At 36.0% G+C, this 16,413-nt stretch overlaps 1 protein-coding gene across 1 annotated transcript; it reads right to left on the bottom strand.

Moving 5' to 3' along the window:
• Positions 1 to 2,251: 2,251 nt before the first annotated feature.
• Positions 2,252 to 14,671, bottom strand: LOC140859854 (copper-transporting ATPase PAA1, chloroplastic). The gene is made up of 17 exons (XM_073262450.1): positions 14,124 to 14,671; positions 13,989 to 14,042; positions 13,537 to 13,690; positions 11,092 to 11,166; positions 10,520 to 10,797; positions 9,033 to 9,266; positions 8,676 to 8,774; positions 8,049 to 8,198; positions 7,743 to 7,889; positions 7,400 to 7,450; positions 7,132 to 7,304; positions 6,493 to 6,631; positions 5,251 to 5,348; positions 4,390 to 4,630; positions 3,613 to 3,816; positions 3,283 to 3,363; positions 2,252 to 2,927 (listed from the first exon to the last, which is right to left on the bottom strand). Exons 1-17 carry the CDS (start codon positions 14,559 to 14,561, stop codon positions 2,673 to 2,675), a joined length of 2,871 nt encoding a protein of 956 aa, XP_073118551.1. The 5' UTR covers positions 14,562 to 14,671; the 3' UTR covers positions 2,252 to 2,672.
• Positions 14,672 to 16,413: the final 1,742 nt, after the last annotated feature.

The raw sequence follows: 16,413 nt of genomic DNA, 5'->3' as shown, positions 1-16,413 counted from the left end.
AACCTCCTTTTGTAGAATTCCAGAGTTGGAGCTTTTTGAATCAAAAGGTACAAGCAATCATCGTTTAGCTGGATATCATACTCGAGACAATTGGTTTTTGAGTTTTCCCTTAAATCACATATTTGCATCAATACTTGTTCTAGAATGTGGAACATGTATTTTGTTGTTTGAGCTTTTTTTATATGGCTTAATGCTTTATGTTTTCTTATGCATTCAGCTTGAGTCAAATCCTTGATTTCAGCGGGCAGAACGACCCTTTTATGTTAGACGTTTTGGGGGCTTTAAGCAAGTGGTCTAGGCGTAGAGGTTCGCCTAGTGTTAGCATACTCCTTATAGTCGCACCAAAGTCTAGAGGATGGAGATACGTAGCACCACCTCGATCGGGAGAGTCGGTGAGTTGTTTACGTGATCTCATCCTCAGGATCCCAAAAGCAGAGAAGCAATTCCTTGATTATCAAAGTTGGTATCCCTGTTTTAAAGACATGCATTTCATTCGTATTAACATTGAATATGTTATCTGTATATCATGCTATTGATATATTATTTGTCTTGCATGTTATGTTGCTTTTACTGGGAATATCATTCTCATCGGAGTTATCCGGCTGTTGCTTTGTTTTGTATGTGTACTTGGCAACATGTCGGACAGAATCAAGTCAGAGAAGGCTTGGTTAGCTTCGAGATCAAGGGATAGAAGTGAGACTCGGTTTAGAAGTCGAATCAGCATGTCAAACTAATTTATTTTTGAAGCATGTTAGAACTCGAACTTGTTGATGTTGTAGTTTCTAATAGTCGAATATCGTGGATTGAATGTTGTCATTGCATGTAATATGTACTTGGATATGTTTTGGATGTATTGGATTGAGCTTTGACAAGTTTTTTGCTGTATTTGTAGCTCTGTTCTGTCATCACTCGATCGGTAGAATTTGAGCGATCGAGCGATGGTCATTTTGCTAAGTTTTTGTTTTTGAAAAAGGGTGCCCACTCGATCGGTTGAATCTTACCGATCGAGCGGTGCTGGAATTCTTCGGGCAGAGAGTTTGCATTTCTTTGCTCACTCGATCGGTTGAATTATACCGATCGAGCGAGGCACTGTTCATGTTTTAAAAAAAATTTATTGCTTTTAATCTTGGATCTTGTATGCTTAATTAGTGTTTAATCCGAGATTAATTGTTTAGAACCGAGGTCTCACATCATTTCTCATTCACAGTATATATTATTTTACTTCTTTCAATAATTGTTTTGTATTTCGCCTACGAGATCATTTCTGATGTATTCATTTTTCGAAGTTATGCACTTTGGATAACAAATAGAGTATCTTATGAGACGTGAAATAGTCGATTAAATCCATATCTTCAATATTTTTTTATGAGTTGAATCGGATCGGTGACCCGTCTCATAAGAATGACTCATAAAACTTATAATAATATAATATTTGGGGTTATAAGGATTACTTTTACACCACACTTAAATTTTGAAATCGGTTATCTAACTCGTTATCACATTTAAAAGAATAATAGATTAAAAATTACTTGTTTTGTTTTTGAATGTTTGAGTTTGACTCATTTAAAATCGAGTTGAACCAAACAAATATATTCATGGTTTACGGGTTTATTTGAATTTTTATCGAACTTAAACAAGCACAATAAATATAAATACTCATTAATTTCATCAAAAACTAAATTTTATACTTAGACAAAAATATAATATTCTTATTAAAATTTGTAATTTTATTCTAATAAATAAATTTTAATATTTTTTTAATATTTATCATAAGTAAAAGCATAAAATTTATAAATCAAATATCAAAATTATTATTTTCATCTAAAAGCTGACTCGCGAATTTACTAACAAACTTTTAATAAGTTAACAAACTGAATAAAATAAAGTTTAAGTTTGGTTCGTTTATCTTATCGAATCGAACCTCACTAAAGACTCAAACGAATCTTTATCGAATCAAATTTCAAATAACTCACAAATGACATGGTTCATTTTCATCCCTAAATATGATAAATTTAAGATTTTAACGTAAAATTGTAAAAATGTGATTTAGAAATAAATGATATAAGACTATACGATAGTGCTGTAAAATTCATCATCTTTGAGGGCTAATTCAAGTACCATTTTATCATATCTGTCCATCTACTCCATTATATTTGATAACTGGAGATCATGTTCAGACGTAATTCTACGACCTCAAATATACTAGACTAATAGATCTAACAAAAGGAAATCACATTTCAATTTTCCAAGATTGAAATGTTATTATTGAATGGTAAATAAAATATTATCATTACACTAGTCGCCAAACAGGCTCTTTTTCAGCGAGGATATTGAATATTACGTAAAGAATGATGGTTTCATATTCCTGAATTATTAGACTAGAAGGAAAAGTGGGACCTATTTAAAAACTCTTGTGAAAAAGAAGATGAAAACGTCGGAACCATCGGCTGAGTAGATTATTTGTAGCAGTCCTTCACCGGTTCTTGATGTGCTCGCCATCTTTATCTTGTTCAGGAACTTCCTCGACACCCAAGACTCAGATTTCAGATGACTCGAATAAACGAAATGGTTGCCCATCCAGACCCCGGCTGATAATGTAACCGAATGGGCGGTGACAGAGCTCTACATGCTTGTTGGGGTTTTCACCTCATCACCTGCACTGCAGGATTGGCTCATCTAGTAGCTGTGACCGGATTTCGCAGCCCCCCATTTTCATTGGTGGTATTATTGTCAGTGTCCGAAGGAGCTTTGATGTGCAGCAATGTTTTGGAAATTTCTGCTTCTTTTGATGCAAATCTTAGTCTCAAGAGTAAGGAATTTGTCATCACGCCAATAGAACTGAAACCCATGAGTGCACCAGCAATAGAAGGCGATAACATGGTTCCAGTCACAGGCAGCAAAGTTCCGGCTGCTACAGGAATTCCGATCTGGTAAAAGACAGCGTAAAAGGAGGTTAAGCAATTAGCATGGAGGAGTCGAATGCTAAGGGCAACGGCCAATGGGCACAAAAGAAAAAAAATAACTACGGTTCTCTTCTCATACAAATGACCCAGCAAAAAGACTAATCACTCTGCTTATACAATGCAATTTTCATTCAATGAACTCCAGAAACAACTTTTTATTTGGTGAAACTAAGATCCAGAGTTTAAGCTGCCAAGTCCTCCCATGGTGGTGTAATTTATTCTGTCTTGTGCTTATACTTTATTCGGTAAATTTTCAATAGCGAAAAACATGTAAATGGCATCCTTTGTTTACAAAGGTGTGATGTAGAAGAAAACTTACAATATTATATGCAAAGGCCCACCAAAGATTTTGCTTCACTGTCCTCATGGTAAGTCTACTCAGCTCCAGAGCATCAAGCAACTGCATATAAAAGGTAGTCACTCGTCATGCAGGCATTCTTAAGCGTTTGTAGTTTTCAAGTACCAGTTAAGCCCATAAGCCACCACCACTCAAACAAACATTTCCAAAATTGAACCACCGGGAGTTGGGAGTATTGTTTGATGTGAAGGCATCATATAATAATCTAGATTTCAAATTTTTTTAATTTACGTGATTGGAAGTGAAGAAAAAACTTCACTGACAGATGAAAATAAAGAGTCGATGCGATACCTGGGACAATCTGTTCTGCATTAGCACAATAGAAGACACCTCACTAGCAGCTCCCACACCTCCACCGATGGCAACTCCTACATGCGATGAAGCCAAGGCAGCTGCATCGTTGATACCATCACCAACCATAGCTACAATATTTTGCTCCTTCTGAAGTCTGCATATAAACTTCTTCTTTTCATCTGGTTTCACTCCATACAAGACCTGCAATTAAACATTTCATTTATCAATCAAATAATCGCCATGGTTGTTTAGACCAAGGTATAAAAGATCCATTTAGCATGCAAAATATTCACATTCAGCAAATCCTGGGACCACCACAATCTATGCACAACAATTACACTGTTTTCAGTCAGCAGTTATTACTTCAGGCTTACAATCAACCAAAAACCATATGCTTCAAATATGCACCTTTTGCTTCGGATATAATAAAGAATGAGAAACAGTACAGAAGGGAAGGTATGACTCTCAAGCCCAATTAAGTCATCAGTCAACACACTACTTTCATGCTCGCTGGGTACATAAAGATGCATGTCAATCCAATTCAATTTTGTTCCAAAACCAAATTGGTTTTGGTTACAAAAAATGTGAAGGCAAACGGAGGTTACCCAAAGAATCACACGGCAAGGAGAATCAAAATATCAGGGTTTTTTTTTTTAAACACTTTTAAGAAACCAAAAAGAGATTGATGAGATAAATAATTATCTTTAGTGGAAGAGGGTTCCCGAAAAAAATTTCTGGACGTTCAATTAAAGGTGAGAACTGAGATGATCTTACCCTTTCCTTTGGAATACCAACAACAGAAGCAACATACTCAGCAGCGCCCCTTTTGTCCCCAGAAAGCAAATACGTGTTTATGCCTTGACGAGTCAAGGATTCAATAACACGTCGGGCATCTTCTCTGATCTGATCTTCAACATAAATGACTCCAGCAAGAACACTATCTACTCCCACATAAACAATCGACTGATTTTTAAACTCCTCGGCTTCTTCAAATGGGCTATCACCAATTCCATGCCTGCATGATTTTAAATTTTCAAGTTCAACTTTGAGATACATAAAACTCAAAAAGGAATGTGTTGCGAGAAGATTTGAGACACCGTGATTGGTCTATTATATACTAGCACAATCTGTGAATGATAGGTTTTGTCTTCATGAAGGATGCTCAATTTCTTATCATCTTGCAAAGGAGTACGCTTGATTACTTATGTCTGAAGTAGCTCAGTAGGACAGGAGTAGGTGATTTAGTACACATCCCATCAAAAGGAATGTTTCTATACTGATCTTTAAGAAAGCCTTGCGGAGCTCCATTTTTCAGTTACATCTTCCACTCCATTTTCCTTTCTACAACGAGTGAAAGGAACAATTCGACAAAAGAAGTTAAGCTTTGTTCTAGGATGCTCAAACAAAGAATGCACCCGAGAGTCCAATATCAAAGAGTGAAATATCTAGCATCAAAGAAAACTTGCATGATCAACTAAAATTACTGTACAGATAGTAGGTTGAGGAATATTCAGTTGAATGAAATACTACAAAGCCAACTTGATATTAACTAAAAAGGCTGCTTCATCAAACAAGTAGCAACAATTTCGAAGTTAACAATGGTTGCCACCTGAAATCAAGATATGACTTGGTTACCTTTGAACCCACTCTAGTGTACCGACAGCTACATTTTTTCCATCAATAATTGCCACCGCACCAGATCCAGGTTCCTCAGTAAATGTGCCTTCTACTACCTACAAGCACGGTCCTTAATCCAAACTGATCAGCAGAACTACGAGAATTATTTGAGACAAACATCAACATCACAAATGAAAGAGATTCAAAAGCTTCATCGTGAAGAATTGATATTCCACCTCGTGGGAAAACAGAAGAAATTTTGGAACCTGGGCTAGCCATACTTTTCACAACGAAAAAAGAAGCAACAGCAGAATTATGTTAAGAGCTTAAGCTACAACCATAGAAAGCAGGAACCTATTGCAACCTAAGAATAAAGGAATCTGAAACCAAGGTATCAAGCTCAAGGAACAAGTTATTAGGACTCAAATTGTACAACAAACTCATAGGTTTCAAATAAGATGAAAAATATGCATAGAACATCTTTAATTCATAAACAAATTGTTTAACTTGTTTGCACAGATAACAGAAATATCTATAGCCTCCACTCCTTCATGTTAAGAACAAGAAAGCAAATTTCTTGGAGTCTCAATGTCTAAAGAGAAAATTGCAAAATTAAAAGAATATTAACAAAATTTACTTTTTTTCTACTCTACATACATGCAACTTTAAAGTAACTAACTCACGATTGACATCTCATATTTCCTTTAAGAAGCAGAAATTAAGATAACTAGAAGGGGCTAAAATTTTCACTATAGCATTGAGCAATTTTATGCAGATGTTGCATAAAAGATGCATGCAGATGAACCTTCAAATAATTCCATGCATGCAACATAACCAGAAAGACCTGCTTAAAAAACATAAAACTATAAACTAATCATTAAGTGGCCTACCATGAGTTCGAGCTTTTTAGGAAATGTGATCTTCAATCACATATTCACATCCAGGGGCCAAAGAATTTAAAACGTTTGTTGCACATTGTTAAGTTGTCCTGGGTGTGCCTTTATTGGCTAATGCTAAATCAATATGCTAGCGTAAACTTTGGATGTTAATTCCAGACATATACCCAGTGTCTGGTTTACACATACGAGTACATGTTAAAATATAAAACTATTTACTGAACCATCATCGATGAGTTAAACATTTTGGGAATAGTTTCTTCAACAGCTTGGTAACCAAAGCATGAGTTCAAACAGGAGAGTTCACAGTAGCGTGATTCCAAGTAATCTTTCTCAGATTTCCAAGGGATTGAAAAATATATACCTTCATTACTGGACAGTTCAACACCTTTGCAGCCTCCACAATTGCTTTTCCTATTGGGTGAAGGGTATTGGATTCAACTCCAGCAGCCAACTTCAGAATATCAGCTTCAGACCACTTATGAGTAACTGCTGGGTCAAGCCTGCATTGAGAGTTGGCTCATTATCATCTCGTAGACATAAAATAAATTCAATAAATAAGATGATAAATCTAGATTGGAGAGTACTGATAGAATTATATTGTCAAGAACACACTTTAAGATAGAAATGTAGACTCAAAGAGAAAATAAGGAACAATAGAATTAATTTTCATGTAGTCACTAACCATGACTGGAGATTTTAGGATAACGGAGATTTATGTTAAAACAGAGCATGGTGGAAATATGAGATTCATATAGATGCATACAACTAAATTGGGATTGCATCGTGATGAAGATGCAAGCTAAGACAACAATGGCAATCTTGAAAGGCATGCAAGCAGGAGAGGTTATAATATGAAGAATTGCGACCACACGAAACATATCTTCCTGCAACAATTGAGTTATTGGCAAGTGGTGCAATTAACCAACAAGAAGTGAAGAAACCCATAACAATTCCAATTCATCAATGACACATTACTAAACGGAAGCATTCCATACTCAACTGGGAATCTGTATCACCTAGGTGTCCTGGTGACACTACTTTGGTCACACTAGGTCTTCCAATAGTCAGTGTCCCCGTTTTGTCAAATACAATAGTGTTGACTGTTGAGAATTTTTCCAAGATGCTTCCACCACGCAAAAGCAAACCTCTTGTAGCACCAAGTGATGTTCCGACCTACAATTAAGTCATCGATATTACATTGGTGCACAAAGATTACTTGGGTTTTTTTTTGGGGGGGGTGGGGTGGGGCGGGCAATGGGGCGAATTACCAGCACAGCTGTAGGTGTTGCTAACCCAAGTGCACATGGACATGCAACAACCTGTGTTCAATAGACACAGAAAGATTAATGTAGCCAGTTCGGTACTGGAGATAACAGAAATCAAAGAAGCTAACACCGTTAACATAATAAACAGTCTAGAGACCATGGCCATTGGCGAAATTGAGGGAATGAGAAGTTCTTGTCAATATATGATGCCAAATTTAAGATATGTTTCGGTCTCAATTTAGTCCTTTTCTTTTATTGCAGGAACTTTGAGAAAAGAGCACGAATTCTAATTATTTTAAGCTCGTGGGGCAAGGCTTCAGATGAATGGATGAGATTGCACAAGTACCAGAACGCTGCAGGAAAGCTGTAATGCCAATGATATGGGACTTCCTTGGTGAAGAGCAGCTGGCAGGATTTGTGAACCAAAATGATTCCAGAACATAAATGTGGCAGCAGAAAGTGCCATTACTCCATAAGTAAAGTGTCCAGCAACCTAGGTCAAAGGTGGAAATGATACGACTGGTGAAGAACTTATTCGACTGATGATCATACATGCTCATGAGCATATAATACATTGTTAACATACTTAACGCAAATAAAACATAATTTATTATTTTTCAGAGCAGAAAAGGTGAAAATATAGGTGATATACCTTGTCAGCCAACCGTTGAACAGGAGCTTCTCTAGTTTGTGCTTCTTCCACCAACCGAACAATGTCCCCAATTGCGGTCTCACCTCCTGGTCTCTGCACCTCTACCGTAAGTTTTCCATTTAGGTTTATACTCCCAGCTGCAACTTCAGCCTATATATAGAAAAACCTAAGTAGCTGTATTCATGAAGTAAACAAAATTTCACGAGATAATTGAGAATAAAGATTAGAGAGACACATTGTAAGGTCCTAGCCATGGGTGGCCAAGAGCAAAAATGATCCGTATAAGCTGATTTACAATGCGGGATAGTTTGTTACTAGAAACAAGAGAGCATTGAATAAATGAATTAAACTTTTCATTGCTTGTCAAAGGAACGTTGTAACCCTATCATAGAAAAATAGGGCTCAAGCATTCAACAGTTGTTGACAATTTTCTACTTGTTGTACATTCCTTAGCATCTATTATTACCAAAAACTTTCATTGACAAACAAGGGAAATGAAATTTTTTTTTCTGTTTTGATATTTACACGGCCTTTCTTTCAAGCAAATCCAAGCACAGCCAATAACTGCATTAAGCACTTAAGTTTTTCTTATAAATATCAAATGACAAGGTGAAAATTAATGATTACCCCTGGTAATTTAGTGACAGGTAGAGGCTCCCCGGTAAAACTTGACTCATCTACACTGCTTCTGCCCGATCTAACGACACCATCAGCTGGAATACGATCCTAAAAAGTGACAATAATGCGCAAAAAATTAAATTCAAAACCATATAATGCTGGATGTAAAAGAATTTGATACGAGGTATCTGTCAGCAATTTTAAATAACTTAGGGATATAGTTAAAAGCAGAGGCCCTTATGATGGTGATTTCTGGCTCAAAATACAATATTATACTGAAATAAATTCTGATGAAACAGTACAGATCTGGAGTTCCATGGAATCAGGACAAAGATTTGATATTGTTGCAAATGCAAAGATGCTTACACCAGGCAGTATGACGATTCGATCTCCAACAGAGAGATCATTAGTATGTACTTCAACAGTTGAACCCAGATCTTCTGCATTTCCATTAATCAAAAGACGAGCTTTAGATGGCAAAATACTGAGAAGACCAGTCATGTCACTTGTTGCTTTGATCTTGGCCCTCAGTTCAAGATTTCTCCCGAGTAAGACAAAGGCTATCAGCATAACCGGCTCCTCAAAAAATGTTTTCCATCCCTGTGTAGACAGAGAGATTATTTGACATCTAGCTATGGATAACTCAACCACTCGTATCTCACGGAACTCTTTCAATGGCAGAAATATAAGGCTTCATCATCAAGGATATGCTAGAAAATTGCTAAAAGCCAAGCAAATGTACCACATAAGACTGGGTCTGAAAGGTAATATCATAACAAAATTGAGGAGTTTCCACCAAACATAGAGTTACTGCATGAATTATACAAGAACGTACAAGGTCTTTCATTGGCAGCCCGTCGGTCAAGATACAAAAGAAATGATAGCACAACAGACCAGACCTGAAAGCTAGTGCAACTACCTTCAGCAATAGAGAAAACGAGAGAAGCAAAATTTTGACATAAAATAAAATGTCATGTAGGCTGTAGCCATTAAAAATTTAACGTAGGAGATTCTCCATGCAACCAAACAGTTAAACAACAAATCATTATGCTAAAGTCATTATGCATGAGGTGTCAGCTGCACGAAATTGTGCGGTTTGAATTGAAGTATTAGCTTCCCATCCAGAAATTATTTCATTTTCTCAGTACACAGGAAGCCATAAATAAGTTACCACTTCTTGAGCTAAAATTGACAAACATAATAATTTCATCCTTGGACGCCAATTTCCGACGTGCATATTAGAAAGGGAATGTGGCAGCATATTATGATTGGATTGGGATATAATATATTTTTATGTGTTTGCACAGAGTACTGATAGGGTGGGTATATTTGAATTGGGATATTCGAAATAATGGATTACAACTGTTTGGATAAATTTAATTAAGGGATTTGAATATTATATCCTACCAATTTAATTTTAATTAATAATGGATTTCAAATATGAAATCATGAATTTCAACAGTTTGCTAAATGTAATTGAGGGATTTGAACATCATATCCCACCAACTGAATTTTAATTAATAATATGTTCCAAATGCACCCACTAGTGGTATCATTTGAAATTCATACTTCAAGTCCCTCTCGATATCTATTAAATCTCTTCGACTCTTCGTTTAAATCACATTCTTCCATCCAAACACAACCTTAAGAGAATTCTTCCCTTCGTTTATCAGCACAGTATGCAAATAGCAAATGGTTACCATTAATTTCAACTCCACTAAGTGGCATGTTCGATATGAAATTAAACTTAGTGTTTTTAAATAAACTCGAGTTCCACATGAAATAACACATTACTTACAATAAATTTTTTACTCTGACTAATGATCCATGTAGGAGGCTGTTTAACAAATTACCAGCTTTGGCATCAAGGCTGCCAGGGAACTGACCGCAAAGGATGATAGAGCACCAATACCAACTAGTGTATTCATGTTTGGGACCCCTCTAAGAAGACTTTTCAAACCATCCATGATAAGCTGGCGGCCAGGACCAAGCAATGTAAATAGAGACAGTGACATATGGAATCCTGTGGAGTGCAATGCATGAATCCATGCAGCTTTAGCTCCAAAAAAATGAGAGAGATGTCCAATGATGCACACAGCACACAGAGCCCAAGAAATCACAAGTCCACGACCTGTTAATGGGCAAGTTTCAATCACAATGCACATCAATTTGTCTTGGCCTCAAATTTACAAAGTAAGCAAACTCTTGAGTATCTGAACCTGAAAGAACTAACATATTGCAAATGCGCTAATTAGAGATCTAGTATCGAATCACTAATATTCATCGAACACTAGTTATTAATGGATTTGGATATATAACAAGATTGACACAACATTTATTTGGGTGTCTCTATATCTTAATTTTAAAGAAAACAAATAATATTAATTGAAGGCACCAATAAATATAAAGTGGTGAAGGTAATTACCACTTTTCTTTAATTGTGCGTGCTTTTCATTTATTTTCTTCTCAAACATTTCATAGAAGTTCACCCTTCTCAAATCTGCAAACAGATGGCGTGATGAGAATGAGATTAAAAGGCTAAAAATCAATAGGATTGACCAAAAATATATAACCAAATTTCATGTCATTATGTTTCACAGAATAGTCATACATTCTGAGAAATGATGCAATGGCTTTTTTTTCCAAAACAAACAAACAAACACACACATACACACACACCACCATTGTTGTTTTGGGTTTGGCATACCCCTATATATATAGCAAAATACAAAAGAAGAGGAAGGAGACTAGGTCAAAACTAAACTTCAACACCAGATACTATCTATACCCAGCTAAAATGGTGTCAGCAAAAGTCAGTGATAACTGAGCTAAGGCATGCAATGACTATTTTATGATGATAAATTTCGAAAAATGTATATTTGCATAGACATCATCCAAATTTTGTACTATTTGTTCGATCAATATTACTGCAAACACTTTGGACACACCCATCACCCTGGATGTTTCAAATTCTGGAAAGATCAACGAGTTCTCTCATAGCCAGTAGAGTCAATGCAGTGATGAACTAACACTCTAAAACTTCATCTGCTGAATGATAAAAATATCTGGAAGAGTAGATTGGGGGTGTCCATGAACTATTAGTTTTTAGAGATTAGTGTGTGCATGTTAGGCTACTGAGTCCCTAACGGTGCGTGTGTCTTTATTTGGGGGAAGTATGATTCCCCCATCTACGAGTCCTACTTTCCCAAAAAAAAGACATACTAATCCTTAAAACCCCTGGGTTTCCAGGGTCACAGCTAGTCACTCTTCAGTCCAGGACTGTAGCGACAATTGCAACTGTTGCTAAACCCAGGCATCTATCTATACACTGTCTTAAGGGAAACCTCCTAGAGATCTTTTCCTGTCTCTTTAGTTTGGCTCATTTGTTTCCTAAATACCCTCATTTACCTAGTGTGGTAATATTATTACTTTTTATGATTGATGTATATTTTTCATTTTATAAAATACATAATCATCAAATGATATACAACAGTAAATTTTAATATATTAGTATCTTAATTTTTTTATTTGCTAAAATACATATTACTTTGACAATAATATAGTATAATATATTTGATATTATTGCATAATATATCCACACTGTATGTTAACAAAGAGATCCTTAGAGATCAAGAATTGATTCATTTTTTATCCTAAAATACTCCTCCATATACTTGGTGTATTAATCTATTCATTTACTTCAATTTTTTTCTATTGGGTGTACATTTTTCATTCTATAACATGATACATTAAATTTCAATAAATTAAATGACCAATACTTTTTTATATAGAATCTATTGAGTTACCCGCACCCAATGCATTTGCATTATAATTATCGTATTTATATACCAAGTCATTAAGTCGTGTAACACCCCATCCCACCAGTATTCCAAACAGTGGGGGGCAGCATGTCAGCCATGACCAGAAATGGCTACCAAGTTGCTAATTATAACCAATCAAACTTATGCACATAAACAAATGTTAAACCCAGGATTTCACAACAAAATCAGAATAAAGCATTCTGTATTCATTCATAATTAAAATTGGAACTAAAAACAAAGCTAAATGCGAAAAATTGAAACTATACGATGTAGAGGCAAGAAACAAAGCATAATCAGGTTATGTCCATCAGAACTGAAATACAACAGGAAACTGAATACAGATTTTGCAACTCAATTGAGTTGTTCTAAATCCAACCACAAAAGATGAACACAATACAAAATCTAACAGGAGTTTTACATTTTAAAAAGAAATCAAATATTTTAACTCTCTTCTCAAGCTGTCAACGATTCTTAACCGCCTAGACCAAGACTCAGAATCTTACTCTTCTCCTGCTACCTGATCACCTGAAATGTCACCACATTTCAGAGCAAAAGGTGAGTTGCTAACTCAGTCAGTACAACTTTCAAACAATTTATTCATGTCCTTTAAAGATATGGCTTACACATAAAATAAGAGTTCAAATAACAAGTAAAGAAGTAGAACTAGATACAAAATTATTTATCTCATTTTAAAAAGAATTGTACTAAATATAGCATATTAAAGAGGATCAAGATGCTTAAGATATATTAATATAATATATAATTACACTACATAACCTTACTCAGTGAAGGTAAGTGATGACACTCAATCAGCAGTCAAACACAGTGAAGGCAAGTGATATCACTCAATGAGCGGTCAAACACAGTGATACGATGTCATTTAATCAGCAGTCAATTGGGTGTGATACGAAGTCACTCAAGGTGTAGTACGACGTCACTCAATTGGCGGTCAAACAAAGTGAAGATAAGTGATGGCACGACCTTACGCAGCACTAGAACACAAACAAAAAAACGCCAAAAAAAATAATATTTGATACAGAATTGCTAACCTCGAAGATTAGATTTGAATCCACAATTAGTCAAATGCTTTGCTAAAGTCTCTCCTAAATCCTTTCGCCAATTGGGTGCAATCTTGGCATCAGGCACAGGCCATACAATTGCTGTCTCAGTTGTGAGATTTACACTGGCTGAAGAAACCTGTGTCTGTTCATGGTAAAACTCAGTTAAGCAAAAAAGAAACAAGCATTTGTGTATCAACCTTTCGTTAAAAAACATTTTACCTAACTGTCTAATAGATAACACTACTCTGACCATAGATGCACCTTAATCACGTGTTTCCCAGACAGTAAAAAAAAAAAAATTCTTTCATAGCTATAGCAATCAGGACTATGCAAAGACAATTCATGCAGAAAGAGCCAAGATGTACACCGAAGCAAGACAGAACACCAGCGACTAAATGTTGTGGAGTAGAATAAATCAGTTGTGAACATCAAGAACTTACTTGACTTTCTAAAATTCTCTTCACACTCGCCGCGCATCCCCCACATGTCATCCCCTGCAGTGTAAGAAATTTTAACTAGCTAAGAAAACAGATGAAAACGAAACGAGCAAGTACATAACCACAGCAAATGCTTACCCCAACGTCGAGAATAATAACATCAGAACTCAAAGCAGCAGAAGCATCCCCATTCCCCGTTTGCACAGCACTCGGCTTAAACTCACCACCCTCAGCCGCGCCATCACCTTTACCTCCACCACCATCGCCGCCTGAGTTGCCGTTGACGCCGTCAAATCCTCCTCCAGCAGGAGCAAATGAAGCAGAATAACTCACAGCAAACTGCGGCCGGCTGCCGCGGAGCTCGACAGATCCAAGACGATTCACCAGAGAAGCAGGTCCAAATCGTCTCAGCTCGCCGCATATCCTGAGCTGGAGGCTGGATATTTGACTCGGCCGTGCCGCGAAGAAGCTGCGGTGGAGCTGCGCAACGAGAGGGGCGGAATGGGAATAGAGAGACTTGTAGACCACGAAATTTGAGAGCGTACAAGTGTTGGCTACAAGTAATTTGGACTCCATTGCCACCAACCAAGCTTCGTCTCCACTTCTCTCTCGAGTTCTTCTGTGAGGCTGTGAATTCGGAGGGGGAAGGTGAAGGAATTAAAAGCGTGGGTCACTGTTATTTATTTTGTTTATTCATTCTTTCCCCAGCACGTGGTCATTTATCCTTGAACGAAACACGTTTTTATACATATAATATAATATTTATATCATAATAATTATAGTTGAAAAAATAGTTCTGGTTGTCGTGAAAAAGTAAAAATTTACGGTAAAAAGTAAATACTTTAAAACTCATAATATATCAAATTCTACACTTTATAATATTTTTCTCTCAACTCAATTGTATTTTTCATCACAAATGAAGACATATTTATAGATCCACATTTGATATTAGTCCAAAAATTAATACATCATAATCTACATCATCACACACTAATTTTTCACATTTTACAACTCAATATTCAACATTCAACATTCAATATTCAATATTCAACATAATAATAATATATTTTTCAACACTCCCCCTTGTGATGATGATCGTGATATGATGATTGTCTTCATTACGTGTTTTATACTGTCTCGTTAAAAACCTTACTAGGAAAAACCCAGTGGGATAAAAACCATAGTAAGAAAAAAAGAGTGCAGCCACGTAAACTCCCCCTCATGTTAACATGAGTGATTCTTCACATATTCCGTAGATTGCGCATCTCAATATTATATATATGCTTTTTGAATATTGACGTAGGAAGTGTCTTTGTGAAAATATCTGATGAGTTCTCACTTGATTAAATGTAACAAATATCAATATCTTTGTTCTTCTCAAGTTCTTGAGTGTAGGCAAAGAACTTTGGGGGGATATGTTTGGTTCTATCACTTTTGATGTATCCTTCTTTTATTTGAACAATACATGCAGCATTATCTTCATATATCGTCACAGGCTTCTTGTATACTGATAATCCACAAGAAATTTGGATATGTTGTGTCATTAATTTTAGCCAAACACATTCACGGCTTGCTTCATGTAGCACAATAATCTCAGCGTGATTTGATGAAGTTGTTACGAGTGTTTGTTTCTGTGAACGCCAAGAAATTGCGGTGCCTCCACGAGTAAATACATATCCGGTTTGGGAACGTGTCTTATGTGGATCAGATAAATATCCAGCATCAGCATAACCAATGATACTTTGATTGGTGTCTTTTGAGTACAAAAGTCCCAAATTTGTCGTTCCTCGTAGATAACGGAATATATGTTTAATTCTGTTCTAGTGCCTCTTTGTTGGATATGAACTGAATCTTGCCAATAAATTTACAGCAAAAGATATATCAGGTCCAGTGCAATTTGCAAGATACATAAGGGCACCAATGATACTTAGATATGGTACTTCTGGACCAATAATAACTTCATCATCTCACATGGACGAAATGGATCCTTTTCTATGTTTAATGATCTTACAACCATTGGAGTACTTTATGGATTTGATTTATCCATATTAAAACGTTTATGGATCTTTTCTGTATAATTTGTCTGGTGAACAAAAAATTCACATTTTTTTTGTTCGATTTGCAAACCCAGACAGTACTTGGTTTTTTCAAGATCCTTCATTTCGAATTCTTCCTTCAAGTACATCATAACTTCTTGAATTTCTTTATTCGTTCCAATGATATTTAAATCATCAACATATACAGCAATAATTACACATCTGGATGTTGTTTTTTTGATGAAAACACAAGGGCATATTGGATCATTTACATATCCCTTTTTCATCAAGTGCTCACTTAGCCGATTATACCACATTCGGTCGGATTGCTTCAACCCATATAATGATCTTTGCAATTTTACAGAATAAAATTATCTGGGTTTTGAACTTTG

The sequence above is a fragment of the Henckelia pumila genome, chromosome 4, assembly GCF_033568475.1.
Source record: "Henckelia pumila isolate YLH828 chromosome 4, ASM3356847v2, whole genome shotgun sequence".
Taxonomy (NCBI): Eukaryota; Viridiplantae; Streptophyta; class Magnoliopsida; order Lamiales; family Gesneriaceae; genus Henckelia; species Henckelia pumila.
The sequence above is the reverse complement of the archived record's forward strand: the minus strand, read 5'-3'. Positions and strand labels throughout refer to the sequence as shown.